Here is a 24,327-nt window from a genome sequence, read left to right on the forward strand (position 1 = left end):
AGTCTACAATAAAATTTTAACTTTTTTTCTTTGAAGTTATTGTCTTAGGATGAATTTCCAGGACATGACTACTGGGCCAGAGAACCTACTGGTTTCTAGGACTTTAATGTATTGGCTCAAGTTACTTTTACTTTTATTCTTGTCTTTAAGTTATTGGGAAGTATATCTGTCTATCCATGATCTGTGTCATACTCAAGGATCATACTTTTAATTTCCTCACTAGAATTCTAATATTCATGTTTGTCACCATTTCATATGATCCCTTAGCCTTAATGTAAACTTGTACATTCAAATCAGTGCTCAGTGCTTATAACTCTTGGGAAAGAGCTGGGCTTATACCACACCAAGTCTTTTCTTAATATATAGGCATTATTAGGCTTTTTTTAAAGTATGTAACTTAGTCTCTCCCAGAAAACTGAATTCCTGCAGGAGAAATTTATTTTAAATGTTGGAAAGGAAGTCCTAGGTAACCTTTTTTTTTTTTTTTGCAAATTAAGTTTGATGACTTTTATTTAATAAATATTTTTGGTTCAGGCATACCTCAGAAATATTGTGGGTTTGGTTCCAGACCACCACAATAAAGAAAATACTGCAATAAAGTGAGTCAAATGAATTTTTTAGTTTCCCAGTGTAAATAAGTTAGTTTCCACTGTACTGTAGGCTATTAAGTGTGCAGTAGCTGTGTCTAAAAAAATGTACATACCTTAATTTAAAAATAGTTGATTGCTAAAAAATGCTAACCATTATCTGAGTTTTCAGTGAGTCATAATCTTGTTGCTGATAGAGGGTCTTGCCTTGATGTTGATGGCTGCTGACTGATCAGGGTCATGGTTGCTGAAGGTTGGGGTGGCTGTGGCAGTTTCTTAAAATAAGACAAGTGAAGTTTGCTGCATCCATTGATTCTTCCTTTCATGTCTGTCACATATGATGCTATTTGATAGCATTTTACCCACAGTAGAACTTCTTTCAAAATTGGAGTCAATCCTCTCAAACCCTGCCACTGCTTTATCAACTAAATTGGCATAATATTCTAAATTCTTTGTTGTCATATCAACAGTCTTCACCAGGAATAGATTTGATCTCAAGAAACCACTTTCTTTGTTCATCCATAAGAAGCAGCTCCCCATCCATTCAAGTTTTATCATGAGGCTACAGCAATTCAGTCACATCTTCAGGCCCCACTTCTAATTCTAGTTCTTTTTTTTTTTATTTTTTATTGTTATGTTAATCACCACATATTACATCATTAGTTTTTGGTGCAGTGTTCCATGATTCATTGTTTGTTCATAACACCCAGTGCTCCATGCAGAACGTGCCCTCCTCAATACCCATCACCAGGCTAACCCATCCCCCTACCCCCCTCCCCTCTAGAACCCTCAGTTTGTTTTTCAGAGTCCATCATCTCTCATGGTTCGTCTCCCCCTCTGACATACTCCCCTTTTCTTCCTCTCCTGTTATCTTCTTCTTTTTCTTTTTTCTTAAAATATGTTGCGTTATTTGTTTCAGAAGTACAGAACTGTGATTCAACAGTCTTGCACAATTCACAGCGCTCACCGTAGCACATACCCTCCCCAATGTCTATCACCCAGCCACCCCATTCCTCCCACCCCCAACCACTCCAGTAACACTCAGTTTCTTTCCTGAGATTAAGAATTCCTCATATCAGTGAGATCATATGATACTTGTCTTTCTCTGATTGACTTATCTCGCTTAGCATAATACCCTCTAGTTCCATACACATCATTGCAAATGGCAAGATTTTGGTTTTTTGATGGCTGCATAATATTCCATTGTGTATACATACACCACATCTTCTTTATCCATTCATCTGTCAATGGACATCTTGGCTCTTTCCATAGTTTGGCTATTGTTGACATTGCTGCTATGAACATCGGGGTGCACATGCCCCTTTGGATCACTACATTTGTATCTTTGGGGTAAATACCCAGTAGTGCAATTGCTGGGTCGTAGGGTAGCTTTATTTTCAACTTTTTGAGGAACCTCCATACTGTTTTCCAGAGTGGCTGCACCAGCTTGCATTCCCACCAACAGTGTGGGAGGGTTGCCCTTTCTGCGCATCCTTGCCAACATCTGTCGTTTCCTGATTTATTAATTTTAGCCATTATGACTGGTGTGAGGTGGTATCTCATTGAGGTTTTGGTTTGGATTTCCCTGATGCTGAGCGATGTTGAACACTTTTTCATGTGTCTGTTGGGCATTTGGATGTCTTCTTTGCAGAAATGTCTGTTCATGTCTTCTGCCCATTTCTTGATTGGATTATTTGTTCTTTAGGTGTTGAGTTTGATAAGTTATTTATAGATTTTGGATACCAGCCCTTTATCTGTCATTTGCAAATATCTTCTCCCATTCTGTCCGTTGTCTTTTGGTTTTGTTGACTGTTTCCTTTATTGTGCAAAAGCTTTTTATCTTGATGAAGTCCCAATAGTTCATTTTTGCCCTTGCTTCCCTTGCCTTTGGCGACGTTTCTAGGAAGAAGTTGCTGTGGCTGAGGTCGAAGAGGTTGCTGCCTGTGTTCTCCTTTAGGATTCTGATGGACTCCTGTCTCACATTTGGTCTTTCAACCATTTTGAGTCTATTTTTGTATGTGGTGTAAGGAAATGGTCCAGTTTCATTCTTCTGCATGTGGCTGTCCAATTTTCCCAGCACCATTTGTTGAAGAGACTGTCTTTTATCTACTGGACATTCTTTCCTGCTTTGTCGAAGATGAGTTGACCATAGAGTTGAGGGTCCATTTCTGGGCTCTCTGTTCTGTTCCATTGATCTATGTGTCTGTTTTTGTGCCAGTACCATACTGTCTTGATGATGACAGCTTTGTAATAGAGCTTGAAGTCTGGAATTGTGATGCCCCCAGCTTTGCTTTTCTTTTTCAACATTCCTCTGCATGTGCCCATATGTTGTCATGTACCTATGGTGTTCACTTTGTGTGAATATACTGAGATCCCAGCCACATGGTTTGCATCCCCAGGAAAAGCTTTGACCTACTGTGTTTAATTTCCTCTCAAAACACTCATTTTCAGACCCTTTTAGTACATGTAAATCACCACGGGATTCTTGGGTTTCTCTTCATTGTTTAGTTTTTCTGAGGCCAAGCTCTGTTGTTTTACATGAACATTTTGGTTATAGAAACCTTACACCTGACTCCTCTTTTAAAGAATCCATCTCTGAAACTAATAATATATTATATGTTAACTAATTGAATTTAAATAAAATTAAATTAAAACAAAACAAGTAATCCATCTCATTTTCCTATTAAACATAGTTGCATTTTTCAGACCATGCCCCAGTTTTTGGTTCTTAATATCTCATTGAAGCGATGGAACACTTTCTAAGCTCTACATACCCGCACACATGGCATTATTTGGATGTTTCACAGTTTTCTGTGGGAGTGTCAGATTGTCATATATTATTATTTTTTTATTTTTTATTTTTATTCTTTTAATAATCTCTGTGCCCAGTGTGGGGCCTGAGCTTATGACCCCGAGATTAAGAGCCACACGCCCTACTGACTGAGCCAGCCAGGCACCCCTCATGGTATTATTTTTTAAATAAGAGGTTTGTTTATGGGCGCCTGGGTGGCTCAGTCGTTAAGTGTCTGCCTTCAGCTCGGGTCATGATCCCAGGTTCCTGGGATCACGCCCCACATTGGGCTCCCTGCTCAGCGGGAAGCCTGCTTCTCCCTCTCCCACTCCCGCTGCTTGTGTTCCCCCTCTCACTGTGTCTCTGTCAAATAAATAAAATCTTTTTTTAAAAAAAAGAGGTTTGTTTATGATAAAGACTATTAAAATTAAAGAGGAAGATTTTTATGCAAGGTAAAAGCTTATCATTTTAGTATATCTATACAGTGAAATCTTATTCAGCCACAAAAAGAAATGAAGAATACATGATACAACATAGATAAACCCTGAATACATTATGCTAACTGAAAGACTTGGGACGTATAAGGCCAGATATTATATAATTCCATGGATATGAAATGCAGGAAATTCATAGAGACAGAAAGTAGATTAGTGGTTTCTGGGGACTAGGAATAGGGGGATATGGAAAGTGACTGCTAATTGGCATGGGGTTTTCTTTTCAGGTGGTGAAAATGTTCTGGAATTAGATAGTGGTGATGGTTGTACAACCTTATGAATATACTAAAAACCACTGAATCGTACACTTTAAAAGGGTGAATTTTGTGGTATGTGGATTACATGTCAATTTTTAAAAAGCTTACTATTTTAAGATAAAGTATCTCTATGTAAAGACTTTAAAAACATGATTGTCACAAAACTGGGGTATGTGATAGTGGGTTACAAGGTAAATGATATCATCACTTTCTTACTGTATGACTTTGGATAAATTATTTAACCTCTGTAAGTCCATTTCCTCATCTTTATTTTTTTTTAATTTTATTTATTTATTTGACAGACAGAGACACAGTGAAAGAGGGAACACAAGCAGGGAGAGTGGGAGAGGGAGAAGCAGGCTTCCCGCGGAGCAGGGAGCCCGATGCGGGGCTCGATCCCAGGACCCTGGGATCATGACCTGAGCTGAAGGCAGACGCTTAACGACTGAGCCACCCAGGCACCCCTCCTCATCTTTTTAAAAAGATTTTATTTATTTATTTGAGAGAGAGAGAGCATGCGTGTGCACAAGCTGGGGGAGGGACAGAAGGAGAGAGAATCCCAAGTAGACTCTGTGCTGAGTGCGGAGCCTGACGCAGGGCTCAATGCCATGACCCCAAAATCACAATCCAACCCAAAATCAAGAGTCAGACACTTAACTGACTGAGCCACCTAGGTGCCCTATATTTCCTCATCTTAAAATGGGACTAATATGAATACTTTTACAGAGTCATTTGGAGGAGTAAATGTGATAATATTTATAAAGTACTAAACTTACACATTCTGGCTGTGCATGCCCATAGGGAGTCTTAAGTATAATAAAATGCTGAAACTGTCATGATTATCCTAGGCCATACGTGGCATGAGGTTTACTTAGAAAACATTAGAACAGGGAACACAGTTAACAAGCAGAGTGGCATCCAACACTAGTATAATTAGTTCTCCCACCAGTACGTGCCTCAGTCTGCATGACCAACCACAATTACTCTGTTTTGTTCCTTAAGTGAAAGGTCTGGGGTAAGAGAATGAGATTCTCATGTACAGGGGTAGCCATAGGCCCTAAAGGAGACTGAAAGCTTTTATTACAACTTATTTATTTATTACACCAGAGCTTCCAAAGTCTCTGCAAAGGACATGTCCAGATATAGGAATCACCATACTCAGAAGCCCAAAGCCAAGACTTTTCCATCAGATGTTTATTGTGCATTTGTACTTTCTTCCAAATTGATGCAATTTACCTATCACGGTTCATACCCAGTGTTGCCAAATAACACAGTTGCTTGACATTGTGTCTTTATCAGGTTTCTGTTGAAACACAGACCTAGAAAGTTAAGCAAGGGTCCAGTTTTCATGCAGAGGAGAAAGAGGTGAAAGTTTTTTTAACCGTTTATTTATAGCCTGACACTTGTTAAGTGCTCAATAAATACGCTCCTAGGGAAGCTTCCGGGTCTTTCACTTACTGTAAACTAGTCCTTTTCTTACCACTTAACAATTTCTGGGAAAGTCCAGGCTGTATGTCACATGTGTAAGTTTATTTGTGCTTTATCCTTGCTGTTCCAGTGTCCTTGCTCTACTCCATGCTGTTCAGCCTGTCATAACAGTTCCTCACCAATATCTCCTCCTGCTTTGCTGAGCTTTTGTCAGTCTCCACCAAACTCTCTTTCAGGCTCAGAAGTTTTTCAGTGAAGGCTTCCCTGAGTTGGCCTCAGGTTGGTGAAACTTTGCAGTGGTTTGTTGCAAACTGGGGAAAGTGTTTCCCCTTTGGTTATCCAGAAGAGTTCCAAAGCAATGTTACTTTGGCCCCAATGTGTTATAAGAATTTATTGATTAAACATTTCTTTAAGTTAATTACGTCTGTCCCTTCTCCCAGAATGTGTATATGTATCCAAAGAATTGAGTTGGCGATAATTTTGAGTAGTAATTGTTACGTGGTACCCAGGTTTCTTGCTTCTCTCCTTCATCTTGGACTTATGCCGGATTTGTCAGATTACACTCCTTCTTTCCCAGAGCAGGATTCTTCAGTACCCTTTGCACCATCAGTTCCCCAGACATGTAGAGACTTCATTAAGATTTTGAAGAATGCTCGCTTTGGCAGCACATATACTAAAATTGGAATGTTATAGAGAAGATTAGCATGGCCCCTGCCCAAAGAGTATGAAGAAATACAGAATTGCTTTATTCTTTTGCCTTTAGTGCCATGATATCTCCAAAAATAAAAGCATTTTCATTGTTGCTCTTCTCATCCTTACCTTAATGTCAGTCTTTAGCAGTACTGAGGTTATTTCTCAAAGCAGAGTTGTTAAGCAAACTGGGACAGTATTCAATACGTTTCTTGAGATGGGAGTACCAGCTGTTCACTGGATTTTAATTTGCAATTTGAAGGAGACTAAAAGTGCTGATTTTTCTCCTGGGTTTCCATCCTGAGGGCATAGTGCATAGTCCTTAGGACAAATTCATTTTCGGTAAGCCTGAAAACTAATATCATAATAATTGGACTTTGTATTTTACAGTGTGTGGACCAGTTGACAAAGATCCAAACTGAATTACAAGAGACCGTGAAAGATTTAGCTAAAGGCAAAAAGAAGTACTTTGAGACTGAACAGATGGCTCATGCAGTACGAGAGAAAGCTGACATCGAAGCAAAGTATGTGTTTTAGCATTTCTGAAAAAGTAATTATGCAAATAGATGTTATTTTTGCCAGTACTTTGTTTTCTGTTAATATAGGGCATAGACTCATTCTTAGGTTATGTTGGTTTCATCTGACCTATAAATGTTACATACTTCCAAATTTTTCTTTTATATTGGCTGATCTCATTTAAATTAATACAGCAAAATGAGAATATTCGATCAGTTTTCACATTAAATTGAATTTTGAAAAGGAAAAAGGACAAATGAACACTGTATTGAAAGCTTAGCAAAAGCTGGTTGAAGTTGCTATGGTGTCTGAGTATCTGGGTTTACGAGCCTCATTTTTTTCATGTTAGACTCTAAATCATTTGTTATTGGAAATCCCTGACCCTCAGCATGCCACTGAAAGCACCTTGGACATCTCAAATAAATAAGAGCCCTGACCTCAGTATAGAAATCCTGCCCCAGGCACAGTTTCTCTCTTGTGTGAAATTCTAATATATATACCTTTTAAATGTATGCTTTAGCAACTGTGAATTTTACTTTTCATATATGTGAATCATAAACCCTTTATTTTGAGAATAATTAGGAAAAGAAGGAACTGACAATTGGTAATAAAAAGAGATATAAAGTGAGCAGTACAGATTTTTGCTATGACAAGTTGAGGAAAGATAAGTTTTTGAGAAAAAATAATCCTGTGCCATAGAATGAGACTCTGAAGAGGTCTGTTAGAAAACTGACTCTGAACTCCTAGTCATGAAATCAGAAAGGTTATGAACACTTGTACAGACTAACAACCAGTTGGGGGGGGGTTCTTTCTAATATGTTTTTATCTATAGGAAGTTAAGCAAAATTTAGGGTTTCCTACAAAGTTTATTTAGGACCAAGGACTGGTAGATGAATACTCCTAAAATACTTAACATTACTGGAAAACATACTTAATATTTCCCTAATTTAGTTTATTGTCTTTATTATTTTATTTTTGTGGGCATACAAATATTTCCCATACTTTCATAGAGTCAGTGAACCCATCTTTCCAATAAGACCTGAAGATTTTAGATTAGGTGATCTCCAATAGGAATTTCCTGTCATGATGGTTTTTAGGGGAATTTGTTTTTTAAAACTTTCAGGGATTCTAGAACAGAGAGTTGACAGATCTGTTAAGAGCATATATATAAATACCTGTGTTAGCCAAGGCACACAGAGTGAGAATGAGGACAGTTCCAAGGCTGTTCCAAAGAAGTATGGATTTGACAGGGTCTGATTCACAGATGATCATCGCAAAACACTGCCTTCTAATATGGCCCAGATTCAAAGGGGTTACAGCAAATTAGACATTTTATTTCAGTGTGTAGCTTTTCTGGAAAATTCATTCAACTACAGAGGAAGAAATGCCACTTTATCTTCATTCACTCTCTAAATGTTTGTTGAATAATTACTTTATATTGGGTACTGTGAGTACAGAGATGAGTAAGATAAGCTTTGCATCTTCAAGAAATTTAAAGCCTAGAATTAAAGGCAAATGTGTTTAAAAGTAACTTTATGATTGTTTATTCACAGTAAACTGAAATTAAGTGCCTAAAGTCCCTCACGTAGTTAACTAATATGTTTACTGTAGTTGTATGAAAACACTGCTTTGTAAGCATAGAAAATAAATTAATTTTTCCTAATGAGAAAGGAAACCTTTATAGAAGAAGTGATGTTTGGACAGAGTCTTGAAGGACATGAGAAGGAAGCTCAGGAAGGGTAAGTAAAGACTGGACTGTGTGTAGTTTTGATAGATGATTTGATAGACAGATATGCATAGTAAGAGAGCATAAAAAGGAAGAGGGATATCATTTGAAAGGAAGGATGGGTTCCATTTTGGATATGTAGGTTCTGAAGAGCCTGTGGGACATTGAAGTGAATAAATTTGGTAGGGAGTCATGTGTCTAACTCTCAGATGAGAATTTGGGCCTGAAGATCTTGCTTTGGGGGTTGATTGCCTATCAGATGATAATTATAGGGATGAAATCATATATAAGATGAGAAATTGAGTTTGGGACCCCCAAGGAGCGTTAACATTTGGAGGTAGATGATGAGGAGGAGTGTGCAGTACAATTCACAATTTGTATATATCTTACTTGTTTTAGATCATAATCTTTGAGCATAGGAACTGTATTATTTTATCTGTTACTAATACCTTAAGTACCACACAAGAATTATATGAGGATGAGCAAATGAAACAGAAACCAGAAACTTAAAACCTTATATTGGAAAATCCAGGTGCAACTCAGACTATTTGGATAATGACTGCAAGAAAAAGGAGAATTGAGAATACCCCCAAACAATCTTTTTAAATTTGAACAGGCTCTCTCAAATTTTAAAGTTTGTGGCCTTTTCTGATTAATAAAAACAGACAAAACCCCAGGAAATTCAAATATGGTAAGGTAGAAAATAACAGGAGTATTTTGGACCCAATTTTTTTTTAACAGTGGAGAAGTAGTTAGGATGCATACATGTACGTCCCTGAATGTTTCTCTTTTGTTAGAAAGATGATAGGCTGCTTTTGCTATCCTCCTCACATTTGCTGTGCAGAGACTGGTTTGCTCCACCTTTCATTTCCCAAGGGGTCTGCAACTTTACTTGGTATTATGGCGTAGCTTCCAGCACATGCACTGAATTCTCCCATGGTAATCACCATGACACTGCAGTCAAGACAAACATTGCAGCTTCAAAAATCACTGGTCGTGGGAGTGTTGTTATTCCTTACTGTTCGTCTTTTGACTTTCTCCTTCTGGTTATCTCTAGCTGTTTGGGTAAAACCAGCATATTTTTACTATTGATTGTTAGATTATGTTTCCTTCCCAAACTGAAAGGGATTGAGGAAAATAAGGACATCAGAATGGGAGAAAATTAAATTGAACAAAATCATACAGGGCAGAGAGCCCATGGACTTTCTCACTGTGTTCCAAATAATGTGTTAAGAGTGGAGGGAGCACACAGGCCGGCACCCAAACAAGAAGGACGTTTAATGGGAGAAATAATGGAATTAAGGACTTTGAAGAGCCTGTGGTAATATCATACTGTAGTTGCATTGCAGGTGTTGTTACAGCCTATTGTACACAGCCCTGAAAACCTGCTAACTTTTGCCTCCATAGATTGGTTATCTCCCTGGGTTTCTTTAAGCTTTCTTGTAGGAACTAAAGTGTGTGTAATTGTATGATACTGGGAATAACCTATAGTTTGATGACTCTTGTTTATTAGGAGATAGCAATATATTTGTCAAGTTGTATTTTTGTCATTCAGGATATTTTTATTAAATATCCCAATATTTCCTGTTGCATTACAATATTCTTCCTATAGTAAAATAAAGGAAAATAATCATTGCTCCTGGCCTTCCATTTTTTAGTTCTCTTTTGGAATAGCATTGTGGAAAAGCGTCACTGTTTTAAAAATATGGAATTATAATACTTAAACATTTAATATGATATAATTTGATAATTGTATAAAACATGCTGTATTTTCTGTTTTATTATAGATCTAAACTTAGTCTTTTTCAATCAAGAATCAGTTTACAGAAAGCAAGCGTAAAGGTGAGTTTTTGAAAACTGTATTTCACAATTGAGAAACCTTTCTTATTAAAAAAGAATTGGGTTTTTTGAGGGTTTAAGCCAATTATTTCCACCTAATTTAGAGAAGCATTTTAAAGTCAGTAATTTTGGGAAGAAGTTTCCTTCCCAGTTCATGGGAGTTTTCCGCCTAGATGTCAGCACTTTGGACACTGCTTGCTTCTCAACATTGCTTCAGAGATAGGTTTCTATACCTTATCTGCTTAGGTAGCCTGTTATCTATAACTCCTAGTCCAAGAGACTTGGTCCACGGGCTTTAGGAAATCTACAAATCTATTTCATTCAGATTTACACCCTTGAGCAGATACCCTGGGCCAGATCCAAGTGAGATTTTTCCTGTCAGACCCTTGAGCTGTAGAATATCTAAGTAAGTTTAGTGACCTGCCTTTGGCTGCCAGGATCCCAACTAGCACACCGTTCTTTTGGCACATGAGGAATGCTGATTTTTTTAAAAAGATTTTCTAACTCCAACAGATTTACCCATGTCTTTGAAGAGAACGTACTTAATTTGGGAACCTTTATTTTCCCATCTGAATAAAATGAGCAGAATACTTCGAAGTATTTTGAAAAGCTTTGGAAATTTGTTAAGTGTAAATAACAAACGTGAAAACACTCTCACCACGTGTAACAGTTCTAATCATTGTTTATTTAATTCCTCATAGTGTTGAATAGTTTTATGTGCAGATGAATATTTCTCTACATGGTTACCTTTAGTCTTATTGGGGAGCCATTAATTGCCAGCTAAGAATGGTAGCCTCATATATCTTACAGTGCAATGTCAGTTTGCATTGATTTTTTTTTTCCTCTTTTACTGTGTTTTAGTTAAAAGCCCGGCGATCTGAATGTAATTCTAAAGCTACCCACGCAAGAAATGATTATCTTCTTACATTAGCAGCAGCAAATGCACACCAGGATCGCTACTATCAAACAGATTTAGTTAACATTATGAAGGTAATACAGCCTTAATATCTGTGATTATTTGTTTCATTAAAGACAAAAACAACTCATGAGTTGAGGTAGATAGGATTGAGTCAGTAGAATAGCAGCCAGGCTTCTTTGCAGTTCGTTGAACTATACTTGATATTGTTTGGGTACCCTCTCTTTTTGGTAATTCTGAATTAATTTTTAATGTAAGAAAGTATTTAAAGCCAAATCACAGTAAAGAGACTAACTGTATTAGTTTCTAGCAGTGGCAGATATTTACTGTATAATGGTTAGTAATATATGATAAAAATAAGATGATTTTTTAAAGCTTAGATTTTTTAAAATTTATAATTTTATCTTTAATTAATAGGTAAACTTGTATGTTAATGTTTTATGATTTTGAAGTACCCATGAGAAGAAGAGAAAATGTCTAGTACTTATATGAAAATGTCTCTACCCTAGGTATCTACTCTGAAATGTAGATAGATTTGTATTACACTTTCTTGTGTACTCAAACTCAATTTGGTCTTTCCCTGTTTATACATATATATGGTTTGTTTGTTTTTTTTTTACCTTTCACTGAAGTAAAAGAAAGGGGGTAGAGAAGAAAACCTTTTTAATCTACTGCCAGACCCCTGTTGCTGGTATACAATTTCTACATAGAGTGTATCTCATTTTCTCCTATCTTCTTAAGGACCCAAACATTTGATTATTCTTTCTCTTATATTTTCAACCATCCTTTTCAAATATATTGTTCTTAGTGACTGTCAAAACACTTTACTTTAATTGAATTGCTTGCTTTGCAAATCATAAGCTTTGAGAATGGGGATGTAACAGGAGTGGGTGCTCCTTTTTTTCTACAGTGGCTCTGGAAAGAGATAAACCCTGTCTGGAAACTATAAGTTCTTTCCTCTAAAGTGGACAGGACGTTACCTGGTACCTTCAGAGAAAAACAGGAGTGATAGAAAGAGTCAAAGTGGGCTAAGAAGTATCCAGTTGCAAATTTTTTTCTTTCCTCTTTGTTCATTGCCTGAACTCTCCTTTTCTAGCTTCTATCCTGTTCTGAATTCTGGTTAGAACATAGGCAGTAAGAGAGACAAGGGATTGTTTTGACATCCCAGATGAGAGCTCTGTATACGTTTCCTCATGAAATGGTGGACCTAGAGGTTTAGGCATTTTAGTATCTTATTATGTATTACATAGCGCTTCAGATTTACAAGAACTAACAAGAGACTTGACCTCCCATTATAACATGCTTTCTCTGGGGAAATATTTATGTATAGTCAGTCTTAGACAACCCATTCATTGAAGAAGATATTCAATACAGTTTGCACTTAAAGTTGTGATTCCCTGTATACTGTCCACTATTAAATCAAAGCTGTTAACTATAATTTCCCCTTTAAATACTTTAAAATGAACATATTAGTTGAAGCAGCAGCAAAATAAAATCTTTGTTTTTTAAATTGAATCCACAGCCAAAAAGACCTCTTTCTTAAAACCTTTGATAAACTGGGAAAGGTACAGTATTATTTTGGGGGTGTACCTTCTGCCCAAAACAAAGAGGAAGTTAATGGGCCTGGCCAGCTGTCAGATTATATATCTTTGAACTTGCTTTGAAATCGTAATGCAGATACTTGATCAGCATTGGATAGGTCATGCTTCAGATTACTCATTTCATGAGACATTGTAAGTTACTGGAATGATAAAAACGGAAGCAGGAGTCCTCTTTTGTCCCTTAAAAATAGACAGATGTATTCTCAGTTTTCATGTTGTGTGTCTGTGTGAATTCATTTTCTTCCTCATGTTAATTCTGTAGTCTGCAGTATTGGAAAACTGTCATCAATCATATTGTTAGCTACTTAGTGAGTTTCTGTCATTGAATTGACAGCGGCCCTTCAGTGCCTTTCTTAGAAAAGTCTTCTTTTCTGAATTGTTGTTAAGGTTATAATACCCTAGCTAGGACCTTTTTAAATAAATTCTATGAATAGTTTTGAAGCAGGAGGTTTGATTCATTGATTTAATCATAAGCATTTAATAGTCACTTACAGTGTTGTAGATACTGGACTACACTTTGGGGAAGAAGCAAAGATGAGTAAGACACTCTTTATCTTCAAAGAGCTCAGTTTGGTGGAAGAGAGAGAATTACATAGAAATGATTATAAATTAGAATAATGAAATTACTTACTGCTAGAGGACCATTATGAGTAATATTAACAGCTATCCTTTTTTTTTCATTGCTTAATATTACTCTGGCATTATCCTAATCACTTTAGGCATATTATCCTTTATAGTTTTTTCCTTTTTCCTGGTTAGAGTTCATAGTTCATTATTTAAATAACACTCTGGTCTTGAAATGATATGAAATGAAATTTCAACTCAAGATGAACCCAGATAACCTCTTTCTTTGTACCTGCATCCAAGTAGCCAAGTACTACTGAAGACAATCTTTCAACAGACAGAACACATTCATGTTCATAAATTAATGTGGAACCAGTCTCAAATGGACCCTGAGCAGTGGGTCCATTTGGACATTTCCCTGGTTAACTCCCTAATATTTTTCAACTTTTTTCCATCTCAAACCTCAGATTTACCTCTTCTCTTTCACAATTAGCAAGTGGTCTTTCTTCCTAATTTACAGAGAAAATACAAGCCATTAAAAGGGAACTCCATTATTTTCCCATTACCTGCCTTCATATGTGTTCAGGATTCCTCCAAGGAACCACAACAGCAGAGTTGTTCCTCCTGTCTAAAGATGATTCTTTCACCTTGGTTTTGGATATCTCGTTTTCTCCTGCCTTTTCAGGATCAAAACAACTGATTATTCTATTTTCTTCTTACATTTCTTGGACATTGTATTCTTAGGTTAAAAGATGTAGAAGAAAAAAAAGAGTGTAGAAGAGACCTTAAATGCCCGAGAGGGAGAGCAAAGTAACTGTTGGGTGTCCAGCATGGCCAGGTGCTCTGTCTAGATACTTTAAATACCTTCTTTCATTTAGTTTTCGTAACATCTTTCGAGCTAAATATCATTATTCCTGTTTTACAAATCAGATTGCAGAGCTTCAGTGAGGTTTAGTGAATATGTATGTATTAGGACTTAAATCAAAGTCTCTATGACTTCACAGCCTGTGTTCTTTACTAGATATCACACTGTTCTTTTCTACATTGCATTCCAATCTTCTTGATAGTATAGATGAGTATAATTAGTAGTAGCCTACTGTGAATATCATAAATTCTGAGAGAACTGTAAAATAAAATTAATAATTGAAAATTACAAATTCTCCCCTGTTCTAGTTATTATAAAGAGTAAGATCATGTCAGTACCTAAATACCAATATTTAGACAGGTTCCCCAAGGAATATTTTGTGTTCCTTATGCCAGTACTCGTTAAAGCAGATACACCACTCTGTCTATCATCAGGCAGGCATTTTTTAAAAATTTTATTATGTTATGTTAATCACCATACATTACATCATTAGTTTCTGAAGGCAGGCATGTTTGAACTCCACACTAAAACAAAACAAAAAAGCTATTGTGAGGCCATGGAAACCAGACAACTGATTTTAGCACATTTGTAGAAAGCATTTCTACTGGCTGATGGGAAGTAAGGTAGTTTTTTCCTCAAAACTCCTTCTTTTGTAGCATACTCTTGTACAATATATAAACTGATATTTTTATAAGCTTGTGTAGTAGTTTCTTAATGGTTTGGCTGAGGAAAGATGAAGCACAGTGCATCAAAGTAGAAAAAGGAAGAAATGTCCAGCTAATCAGAATTTTAAAAGTTTAATAATACTAGGACTTTATTTCTAGAGAAATGTTTATTGTCTTCAGTGGAAGCTAAATGTATCTGGACTAACTGATAATTGGGCAAAGTAATAAAAGTTAAACATCTGTCTATGTGAAAGAAATCTAGAAAATATGATAATATGGCATATCTTTCACAGATACTTGTTTTGGTCAAATGAGGAGAAAGTCATTATTGGTATCCAGCTCCCTTATTTTTGTGTTTTTTCCAGCTAACCACTAATTATTTCAAAAGTTTTCCTCATTCACATGTGGACATGGAACTCATTTTTTTTTAAGTCATAGCTCTTTTGGTTTCCATGCCACATAACTCTCTAGCTGTTGTACTTCTCTTTCACCCAATAAAGTTTGTTCACTTAACAAATTATCATGGAAGTCCCCAAATCTCAAGCTCGGCTCTCTGCTTCTCTTAATTTGCATCCTCTTTCTGTACACCCTCTTCTTAGAGTAATCGTTTGGCCCAATTTTTATTAATATTGTATCAGTCCCAAATCTGTATGTTAACTTTACCCTTATGATTATCCACGGTTTGCCTTTACATCAGTGGCTGAAATTTTCTCAGCTGGAGGCAACTCTTTGTTTCCTTGGTTTCAGGTGACAGCTGCTCTCGTTCTGTCCTCCAGAGCTCTAAAGCTGCACTGTACAGTATGGTAGTCCCTAGGTACACGTGACTGTTTAAAATAGTTAAAAATAAATAGAATCTTAAATTCTGTTCCACAGTCATAATACCCACATTTCACGGGCTCCAAAGCCTCATGTGACTAGTGGTCACTGTATTGAATAGTACAGATACAGAATATTACCATCATCACAGGAAGTTCTAGTGGATAGCAGTGCTCTGAAGCTAGTTTTTTTTTTTTAGATTTATAGTTTTATTATGGTAACAAATAGTTGTTACAGTGAGATCTATAAACATATACAGAATTATTATATTTAAATTCATATAGAACAGTATTTACATTTTTAAGTTAAACACTTTTGAAATCAGAAGATGAAGTATAGTTTAAGTTTACAACAAAAGAAAAATACACAAAACAAAAACAGACAAAGTTAGCAGTAAAAATATAACTATTTGTTCTTGATACGTGGAAACTCTTTGTCAGAAAGCTCTATCTTCTTAATCTGATTGTCCAAATCATTAAAATATGGATGATTTGGTGCCATTGTGCCAGAAATTCATTTGGCAGAATCATAGACTAACATTTTCGAGAGCAGATCCAAACCATTTTCATCCAAGTTTTTAACATGGGATGCTAGGCTTCCTGGTTTCCACTTGGGAAATGTGTTCTTATAGTCCTGTAAAGATTCCACTTCTGGCCACACTTCATTATTGGGAGTGCCCAAAGCTCTGAAAATTCTGAAGAGTTGATCGATTTCTGAATCCCCATGGAAAAGAGGTTTCTTGGTTGCTAATTCTGCAAATACGGTGCCTATACTCCAAATGTCAACTGGAGTCGAGTAGCGAGTTGACCCCAGCAATACTTCTGGCAATCTATACCAGAGTGTTACCACCTCGTGTGTGTATACTCTAATAGGTATTCCAAAAGCTCTGGCAAGGCCAAAATCAGCCAGTTTAATTGCTGTCAATCCATAGATTTTGAGGTTTTAAGTCTCTGTGCAGAACTCTTCTAGAGTGGCAAAATACAGTCCCTTGTAGGATTTGGTACAAATAACTCTTAACAAGTGAAGAATCCATGAACTGACCAGGAGGGATGGAATCTAAGTATTTCTTGAGATCCATGGAAAGGAATTCAAAGATGAGATATAACCTGGAATCTTGCATAAGCACATCTTGAAGATTGACTATATTTGGATGATGAAGTTCTTTTAATAGAGAAATTTCCCGACTTGCAGTACTAGGAACCCCTTCCTCTTCACTTTCTAGTCTTGATTTTCTTCATGGCTACTACTTGACCTGTAGTTTTGTGTCTACCCTTATACACAACTCCATAGGTACTTTCTCCAGTTTTCTCTGTTTGGGTATGATCTTCCATAGTTAATCAGCAGATTGGGCAGATCCTCAGCAACTCTACCTGGCTTATTATTCCACGATGAACGCGGCGGCAGCTACCATGTCAGCATCGCTCCTGAAGCTTATTTAGTTTTTACTTGTTTTCCTCCCATCCTTCTTTCTCTGGCTGTCATCAAACCTGCTGATCACTTTTCTCAGTAACTATGACCATGATTATATTTGTGTTATTTCAGAATTAATTGCTTCTTCATTTGCACTCTGTACTTGGAAATAGAACAGGGATTGGCAAACATTTTCTGTAAAGCGCCTAGTAGTAAATACTTGAGGTTTCTCTATCACAACCACTCAACCCTGACCTTGTAGTACAGTCATTGGCAAAGGGAAACGAATGGTTTGTTCCAGTAAAACTTTATTTACAAAAATAGGTGTTGAGCTGGATTTGACTCACAGGGCTTAGTTGCTGACCCTTGGTATAGGACTTTAAACTGAATATGAAATTTTCAAATATACATTCAAAGGTTGATAAAATGAATACCCATTAACTCACCACTCAACTTCAGAAATGAAACTGTAACTAGTAAAATGGAAGCCCCCTATGTGACTCATCCTAAAATACATCTCTCATCTGCCACATTGTAACCACTTTTCTGACAATATATAGTGTATTATACTTGGCACCTTGCTTTTTCCCCCACTGAATATTATATTTGTGGATTAATATATATTTATATAAATATGTAATAGTTATATAAATATATTATAAAACATTTTGCATATAATATATAAATATATAAAAACTATATAAATTTATAAATATATAAAAAATAATATATAAATAATAATATATTTGTGGATTTATAACCTTAGTTATTCATTATCATTTTGCTATGTAGTATTTCATTGTGTATATTTTGTAAATTACTTATTGATGTTCTCAACTGAAACTTTTGTTTTTCTTTTACTTATAAACAAAACAGTGCTGCTATTAAACATTCTTTTTTTAAAGGTCCCCCAAATTTTTTTTATTTTTTATTTTATTTCTTTTTAATTTTATTTTATTATGTTATGTTAATCACCATACATTACATCATTAGTTTTTGATGTAGTGTTCCATGATTATTTGTTTGCATTATGTGTTATACACCCAGTGCTCCATTCAATACGTGCCCTCTTTAATACGCATCACCAAGCTAACCCATCCTCCCCTCCCCTCTAGAACCCTCAGTTTGTTTCTCAGAGTCCATAGTCTTTCATGGTTCGTCTTCCCCTATGATTTCCCACCCTTCATTTTTCCCTTCCAACTATCTTCTTTTTTTTTCTTTTTTTTAACATATAATGTATTGTTTGTTTCAGAGGTACAGGTCTATGATTCAGCACTCTTACACAGTTGCTATTAAACATTCTTATACATGTCTCCTGGTGTACTTCTGCAAGAAGTCCTTCTTAAGGAAATATACCTAGGAGTGGTGTGTTTTAGCAGCTTTACCAAAGAGTGTCAGATTGTGTTACAGCAATTTTTATTATACCTTTTAACATTGTTTGCATGTCGTATTAAACTTGGCAAGTATTTCAGTGTGTACTAGGTGATAGGCACTTGGGGATACAGAGATGAATTAGACATGAGATCCATATAGTCAGTGAGCCAGAAATAAGGTTATAAATTAAGCCCCAAAGGGCTTCAGGACTATAAGGTGGTAGATCCTTTCCCTTGCTTTATTGGTTATGTTATACTTGGCTTCCTGTGACACGGGAGAAAATCAGAATGCTTCTTGTCCATTTTTTTTTAAAGCAAAAATTGCCCAAAATTACAAAGCAGTAATTTAAAAATATTTTTAGCATTTGAACAATGGCTATGAACTCCTGCATGGAATCCTTACATATAAAGCAGATGAAAGGAGGCTGTTTGGTTAAAACTTGTGAGGCTGTTTTCCCTTTGTGTGTTTTCACCATTCCCCATACCCATGTATGTCGTCTTCTACTTACTTTCGGTTCCTGAGGTAATACTGGGGCTCCTTGAAATATAATTTGGAAACAACTGTTCTAAGATAGTATTTTCCAACTAGTAAATTTCTTATAGAATTCTAAGCTGTACCTAGGTGATCTCCTTGCTAGACTTTTTCTAAGTAATGTTTTAAAAATGTAAATCAGGTAATGATAGTCTACTGCTCACACCCTCCAGTGACAATTGAATACTCTGGCTTGAGGGCTTACTTGAATGTCTTGCGCTGGACAATCAACAATAAATGAGGAGTACTAAAGTAGAGAATACATAAAACTACTTGTGGGAGTAGTATATAAGGTGACAAGAGGCAAAAGGAGAAAACTTAAACCACCTCTTTTAAAGTCAACTTTATTAAGGTATAATTAATATAAAATGAAATGCATCTATTTTAACTATATAGTTGGTTGAGTTTTGACAGATGTATACACCCATGTAATCATTGTCATAATTGTAATATATAGAATATTTCCATCCCCCAAAACTTCTCACTTGTTCCTTTGCAGTTATATTTAGTTTCTATCCCTATGTAACAAATCAACCCAAACTTAGAGACTTTAAATTATCTCCATGTACTGTTTCACAGTTTTGTAGTTTAAAAGTCCAGGTGGGCTTAGCTGGGTCCTCTGTTTAGGATCTTACAAAGGCAGAACCTTAATTTCGATTTTGCCTGGACTGGGTTTTTCTCTGGAGACTCTGAGAGAATCTACTCCCCGGGTCATTCAGGTTGTTGACTTAAGTCCTTTTTTTTCTTGCTGGCTGTAGGCTGAGAGTCACTCTCAGCTCCTAGAGGTTGCTCTCAGGTCCATTCCACATGACTCCCTTTATCTCCCAACCAGCAGGTAGACTCCTTTTCATGTTTTCAAACTCTGACTTTCTTTTTGCTACTAACCAGAGAAAATTCTCTGCTTTTAAAGGGCTCTTGTGATGAAATTAGGCCTACCAGATGATCTCTCTTTTGCCATATAACATAACATAATCATGGGAATAATATAATATAATAATATTGTATCATTCATAAATTATCCTCATACTCAGATTATATAAGGGCAAAGGTTGTTGGGATCATCTTACAATTCTCCCTCCCTCAGCAGTCCTATATTTATTTTGTTAAATTTATTCCTAAATATGTCAGTGTTAACTGTAACCATTATGTTTTCATTTCATCTTTCAGTTCTTTTATTAGTATATAGAAATACAGTTCATTTTCTCATATATATTTCTCATATATTTCTCATATATTGACTTAGGCAGTTACTGTGTTACTCTGCATAACAGATTACTGTTTCTTAAATTCTTCATATGAGTGAAATTATATGGTATTTGTCTTTCCCTGACTTACTTCATTTCACATTATCCATGTTGTTGCAAATGGCAATATTTCATTCTTTTTATGGCTGAGTAATATTCTACTGTGTATATATACCACATCTATCTATCAGTGGACACTTGGGCTACCTCCATAATTTGACTATTTTAAATAATGCTGCAATAAACATAGGGGTGCATATATCTCTTCAAATTAGTGTTTTCGTATTCTTTGGGTAAATACCAAGTAGTGGAATTAAAGGATCATATGGTAATTCTATTTTTAATTTTTTGAGGAACCTTCACACTGTTTTCCACAGTGGTTACACCAGTTTGCATTCCTGATTCAGATCATGACCTGAGCCGAAGTCAGACGCTTAACTGACTGAGCCACCCAGGTGCCCCTTGATAGGAATTTTGATAGGGATTGCATTAGATCTGTAGATTGCTTTGGATAATATGGACATTTTAACAATATTTGTTCTTCCAGTCTGAGCATGGAATATCTTTCCATTTGTGTCATCTTTAATTTCTTTCATCAATGTTTTGTAGTTTCTGAAGTACAGGTCTTTTCACTTCCATGGTTAAGTTTATTCCTAGGTATTTAATTATGTTTGGTGCCGTTGTAAATGGGATTATTTTCTTAATCTCTCTTTCTGCTTCTTCATTATTAGTGTATAGAAATGCAGTGGATTTCTGTACGTTGGTTTTGTATCTTGTGACTTTACTGAATTCATTTATAAGTCTAGTAGTCTTTTGGTGGAGTCTTTAGGGTTTTTTATATATAGTATCATGTCATCTGCAAATAGTGAAAAGTTTTATTTCTCCCTTACCAGTTCGGATTCGTTTTATTCCTTTTTCTTGTCTTATTGCTGTGGCTACAGCTTCCAGTACTTAGTTGAATAAAAGTGGTGAGAAGGGACGTCCTTGTCTTGTTCCTGATCTTTGGGGAAAAGCTCTCGGTTTTTCATCATTGAGTATGATGTTAGCTGTGGGTTTTTCATATTTGACCCTTATTATATTAGAGCTTTGTTCCCTCTAAACCTACTTTGTTGGCAGTTTTTATCATAAATGGATATTGTACTTGGTCAAATGTTTTTTCTGCATCTGTTGAAATAATCATATGGTTTTTATTCTTTCTCTTGTTGATGTAATGTATCATGTTGATTGATTTGTGAATGTTGAACCACCCTTGTCCCCCAGGAATAAATCCCACCTGATCATGGCAAATGATTTTTTTTTTTTAATGTATTGTTGGATTTGGTTTGCTAATATTTTGTTGAGGATTTTTGCATTTGTGTTCGTCACAGATACTGACCCGTAGTTTTCTTTTTTGTGGTGTCTTTATCTGGTTTTGGTAGCAGGGTAATGTTGGCCTTATAGAATGAATTTGAAAGCTTTTCTTCCTCTTCTATTTTTTGGAATAGTTTAAGAAGAATAGGTATTAACTCTTAAATGTTTGGCACAATTCACCTGTTGATGCTGTTTGGTCCTGGAGTTTTGTTTGTTGGGAATTTTTTGATTACTGATTCAGTTTTGTTGATGGTAATCAGTCTGTTCAAATTTTCTGTTTCTTCCTGATTCCATTTTGGGAGGTTATATGTTTCTAGGAACTTATCCATTTCTTCTAGGTTGTCCAATATGTTGGCATATGAGTTTTTATAATATTCTTATGTACTCCTTTGTATTTCTGTGGTGTTGGTTGTTATTTCTCCTGTTTCATTTCTGATTTTGTTTGAGTCCTCTCTCACTCTCTCTCTCTCTCTCTTTTTTTATTTTTGATGAGTCTAGCTAAAGGTTTATCCTTTTTTTTTTTTTTCTGTCTTTTCAGAGAACCAGCTCCTGGTTTCATTGATCTGTTTTCTTGTTTTTTACTTTCTATTTTGTTTATTTCTGCTCTGATCTGTATTATTTTCTTCCTTCTACTGGTTTTGGGTTTTGTTCTCTTTTAGCTCCTTTATGTGTAAGATTAGATTGAGATTTTTCTTGCTTCTTGACATAGGCCTGTACTGCTATAAAATTCCCTCATAGAACAGCTTTGCTGCATCCCCAAGGTTTTGGACCATTGAGTTTTCATTTTCATTTTTCTCTGTATTTTTTTATTTCCTCTTTGATTTCTTGGTTGGTCCATTCATCGTTTAGCAGCATGTTATTTAACATCCATGTATTTGTGTTCTTTCCAGATTTTTTTCTTGTGGTTGACTTCTCATTTCATACTGTTGTGGTCAGAAAAGGTGAATGATAAGACTTCGATCTTTTTGCATTTCTTGAGAGCCAGGATGTGATCTGTTCTGGAGAATGTGCCATTTGCACTTGAAAAGAATGTGTATTCTGCTGTTTTAGGATGGAATGTTCTGTATATATCTGTTAGAGCCATCTAGTCCAGTGTGTCATTCAAAGCCACTGTTTCCTTATTGATTTTCTGTTTGGATGGTCTATCCATTGATGTAAGTGGGGTTTTAAAGTCCCTTACTATTATCGTATTACTATCATTTGCTTCCTTTATATTTGTTATTAACTGCTTTATGTATTTGGGTGCTCCCACATTGGGTGCATAAATATTTACAGTTGTTATATCTTCTTGTTGGATTGTTCTGTTTATGACTATATAGTGTCCTTCTTTTTCTCTCTTTACAGTCTTTGTTTTAAAGTCTGTTTTGTCCAATATAAGTTTTGCTACCCCTGCTTTCTTTTTCCTTCCATTTGCATGACAAATGCTTTTCCATCCCCTCACTTCCAATTTGCATGTGTCTTTAGGTCTGAAGGGAGTCTCTTGTAGGCAGCATATAGATGGGTCTTGTTTTTTATCCATTTCATCACCCTATGTCTTTTGATTGGAGCATTTAGTCCATTTACATTCAAAGTAATTATTAAGTGTGTACTTATTGCCATTTTGTTACTTGTTTTATGGTCGTTTTTGTAGTTCTTGTTTGTTCCTTTCCTCTCTTGCTCTCTTTTCTCACGGTTTGCTGGTTTTCTGTAGTGGTATACTTGGATTCCTTTCTCTTTATTTTTTGCCTGTCTATTAGTGGTTTTTGATTTGTGGTTATCATTAAGTTTGTATATAACAACTTCTGCATAGTCTATATATTAAGTTAATGGTCATTTAAGTATGAACCTATTCTTTTTTTTTCCTTTGAGTTTTTATTTAAATTCCAGTTAGTTAACATACAGTGTAATACTAGTTTCAGATGTAGAATTTAGTGATTCAACACTTCATACAACATCCAGTGCTCATCACAACCAGTGCATGCCTTAATCCCCGTCACCTATTTAACCTATCCCCCCACCTACCACCCCTCTGAGGTTTAGTCTCTATAATTAGGAGTCTGTTTCTTGGTTTGCCTCTTTTTCTCCCTGTGTTCCTTTGTTTTGTTTCTTAAACTCCACATTTGAGTGAAATCATGTGGTATTTGTCTTTCTCTGACTGACTGGATAGCAACATGCAAAAGAATGAAATTAGACTACTTTCTTACACCATACACAAAAATAAATTCAAAATGGATTAAATACCTAAATGTGAACAGGAAACCATTAAAATCCTAGAGGAAAATACAGGCAATAACCTCTTTGACATCAGCTATAGCAACTTCTTACTAGATATGCCTCCTGAGGCAAGGAAACAAAAGCAAAATAAACTGTTGGAACTTTATCAAAATAAAAACTTCTGCACAGCAAAGGAAACAATCAACAAAACCAAAAGGCAGCCTGCGGAGTGGGAGAAGATATTTGCAAATGACATATCTGATAAAGGGTCAGTATCCAAAATATATAAAGAACTTATACAACTCAACACCCAAAAAAACAAATAATCCTGTTAAAAAGTGGGCAGAGGATATGAATAGACATTTTTCCAAAGAAGACATACAGATGGCCAACAGACACATGAACCCATTCTTCTGTTCCCCTTCACACTTTAGATATATGGTGTCATACTTTACATCTTTTTGTGTTGT

General features: G+C 35.8%; 1 protein-coding gene, 1 non-coding gene and 1 pseudogene across 3 annotated transcripts in view; 2 read left to right on the top strand and 1 right to left on the bottom strand.

The window, feature by feature from the left end:
• Positions 1 to 24,327, top strand: part of FCHSD2 (FCH and double SH3 domains 2) — a 275,661-nt gene that overhangs the window by 145,178 nt on the left and 106,156 nt on the right. For both annotated transcript variants that reach the window (XM_027579041.2, XM_027579042.2), the window contains exons 6-8: positions 6,638 to 6,771; positions 10,277 to 10,331; positions 11,190 to 11,318. In XM_027579041.2, the coding sequence (XP_027434842.1) occupies positions 6,638 to 6,771; positions 10,277 to 10,331; positions 11,190 to 11,318 (318 nt within the window). The remainder of the gene's footprint in view (positions 1 to 6,637; positions 6,772 to 10,276; positions 10,332 to 11,189; positions 11,319 to 24,327) is intronic.
• Positions 6,207 to 6,312, top strand: LOC113915567. Its single transcript, XR_003517718.1, has one exon. It is a non-coding gene; the product is annotated as a U6 spliceosomal RNA (small nuclear RNA).
• LOC113914140 lies at positions 16,269 to 17,086 on the bottom strand (annotated as a pseudogene).

The sequence above is a fragment of the Zalophus californianus genome, chromosome 11 (assembly GCF_009762305.2).
Source record: "Zalophus californianus isolate mZalCal1 chromosome 11, mZalCal1.pri.v2, whole genome shotgun sequence".
NCBI lineage: Eukaryota > Metazoa > Chordata > Mammalia > Carnivora > Otariidae > Zalophus > Zalophus californianus.